This window comes from Alosa alosa, chromosome 4 (assembly GCF_017589495.1).
Source record: "Alosa alosa isolate M-15738 ecotype Scorff River chromosome 4, AALO_Geno_1.1, whole genome shotgun sequence".
NCBI lineage: Eukaryota > Metazoa > Chordata > Actinopteri > Clupeiformes > Clupeidae > Alosa > Alosa alosa.
The window spans coordinates 24,984,002-24,986,501 of record NC_063192.1 but is presented as its reverse complement, the minus strand read 5'-3'; the positions used below and the strand labels follow the sequence as shown (position 1 = coordinate 24,986,501).

The following is a 2,500-nucleotide window of genomic DNA, read 5'->3' as shown; positions in this document are numbered from 1 at the left end:
ACACACACACACACACACACACACTTAGAGCAGGGTGTCTTTCAAAAACAAACACACACACATGCTGTAGACACAACTAAACTAAGACATGTTCACAACCTTCACATTCATGCATGATTGTGCATACACAAATCTACAGAAGACTTTAAAACACACACACCCACACACACACATGCAGGAATTAAGTGTGTCCTACCATCATCCTCACACTCCTCCTGAGGTTTCTGCTCCTTGTCCAGGCGAGGGTCCATCCATGAGGTCGTCTTTGTGTTGTGACTGCAGAAACACAACAAAACTGGACGTGAGCCAAAACAGACCGGCACCTTAATCCACCAATCCAACTAAACCTCAACCTTATCTCACCTAATCTAGCATCTGAAGGCCAGAGAGCACCTGACCTGACCACTAAACCCATCTGGACGTGGCTCAAAGGGGAAATGTGCTTCAACTACCAGATTATCAACTGGGGAAAACACACATTGCATACTTTCCTTATGTTGCAGTGTAGTCTGCAGAACTACATTACCCATGATGCATCACATAGTCACAACGCTAACAGTGTTACAGCTAACAGCTAACACAGTGCCCAAGCACAGTGGACCCATTTGTATTTATTGGGATTAAAGCAATGACCTATGACAAGGGTTGCTAGTGTCATGCTGGAGCAGGTGAGATTGTGAGGTGGAGAGAGGTAAGAATGTTCTGGAAATCCTTCAGGAAATCCTTCATCACCTCCTATCACCTCCGCTGCTATGCTGAGGCAGGTGTGTGTGTGGTATACACACCTGTGTGTTTGTGCCACTTTGTTATGGAGAGACGCTAGGTGTGTGTATGTGTGTATGTGTGTTTGCACATGCATGTGTATGACAGGGTGACAGACAAACTCCAGTTTATCTCTTGAGTTGAATTCTGCCATCTGGCACACAGGGATGTGAGAATAGGTAAACATGGGCACTCCTCATGGGCACACCTATCTACTCAAGTTCAACTTCAAGTTCAATTTATTTCTTTGTCCCAAATGGGCAATTTGATTGCAGAGAGGATCACATACCACACGACAAGACACAACACAATACAATACAGACAGATATGCACAAAATAATAATTTAGTAATAAATAGGTCTGACAATGCCTAAAAAGTCAGTAAAACCAAGATAAAAACTTCATTAAATAAACTAAACTAAATGGACAAATCTATATTTTCCTGTTGTGTGCATGTACTTGGATAGAAAAGGGGATGAAGGAATTTGTGTACCTCTGTTTAAAAGCAATAGGAGTTTTAAAACGCAAGCCAGATGGCAGCAGCACGTATTCAGAATACAGGGGATGGCCTGTGTCTTGATATATTTGTTTCGCTTTGTTGAACACCTGCTTATTAAAATATTCGGTGAGACTAACAAACTTCACTTCCACTATCTTACTGGCCATATTTACAATCTTGGAAAGTGCATTTTCGTCTCTGATGATGACATTTCCATACCAGCAGATAATGGAGAATGTGAGGATTGACTCAATAAAAGCTTTGTAAAACAATGCCATCAATGTTTTGTCCACCTGAAACTTAGCCAGTTTCCTAAGTGCAGAGAGTCTTTGTTGCCCTCTCTTGCACACCGAGGTGGTGTTCAGGTCGGATTTAAGCCGGTCATCAATCAAGGTGCCTAGGTACTTGTAAGATGATACAATTTCAACATCTTGATCATTGATGACACTGTGCTTTGGAGCAGGGGGAAGGCGTCTGAAATCTATGGACATGTCCTTGGTTTTACTGATGTTCAGATGCAAAAAAGCATCTTCACACCATGACACAAATTCATTGATAACAGGGCCATGCTCATTCTCATGGGAATTCAGGAGACTGACAATTACAGAGTCATCTGCAAATTTTAGAATGTGCCTGTTGTCATACTGGCTGCGGCAGTCATTGGTGTACAGTATGTACAACAGGGGGGAGAGGACACACCCCTGAGGTGAGCCTGTGGATGATGTTAGGCCACTAGACAGCACTTTATTTACCCTCACTCTCTGAACTCTCTGCGTGAAGAAATCAAGTAACCAACCAGTCACACTTGGGTCAAGTCTAAAGTTGTTCAGTAGTTTCTCAATCAGTAGGTGGGGTTGGATGGTGTTAAATGCCGAGGAGAAATCTACAAAGAGCCTCACCACTATAACATGAACCCTATAACCACGAGCCACTCAGAGCATCTGTGAATGTGCATGAAGTGAACAAGTCAGACTTTAAGTGATGCATGCATCTCTTTAACATTCACTCAAGCCCAGAAGATGTGCAAGACAATCCGGACGCTACCACAGCAGGCAAAGAAACAAAAAAAAAAAAAAAAAGAACTTGGGATAAAGCTGAATTCATCTCGAGCGCGCCACGGTGATGGGATCGATGGCGTCACCTTCCTCCTACACAGACAAGCTGTGCAAACTCAGCAGCACTGACCTGACAGACATGATGAGGAGACAGTGTTTGGCACTACAGACTCTCTCTCTCTCT

General features: G+C 43.2%; 1 protein-coding gene across 1 annotated transcript in view; it reads right to left on the bottom strand.

The window, feature by feature from the left end:
* Positions 1-2,500, bottom strand: part of LOC125293320 (membrane-associated guanylate kinase, WW and PDZ domain-containing protein 1-like) — a 122,679-nt gene that overhangs the window by 47,655 nt on the left and 72,524 nt on the right. Inside the window, 1 exon segment of the mRNA XM_048241186.1 lies at positions 197-276. Coding sequence (XP_048097143.1) covers positions 197-276 — 80 coding nt within the window.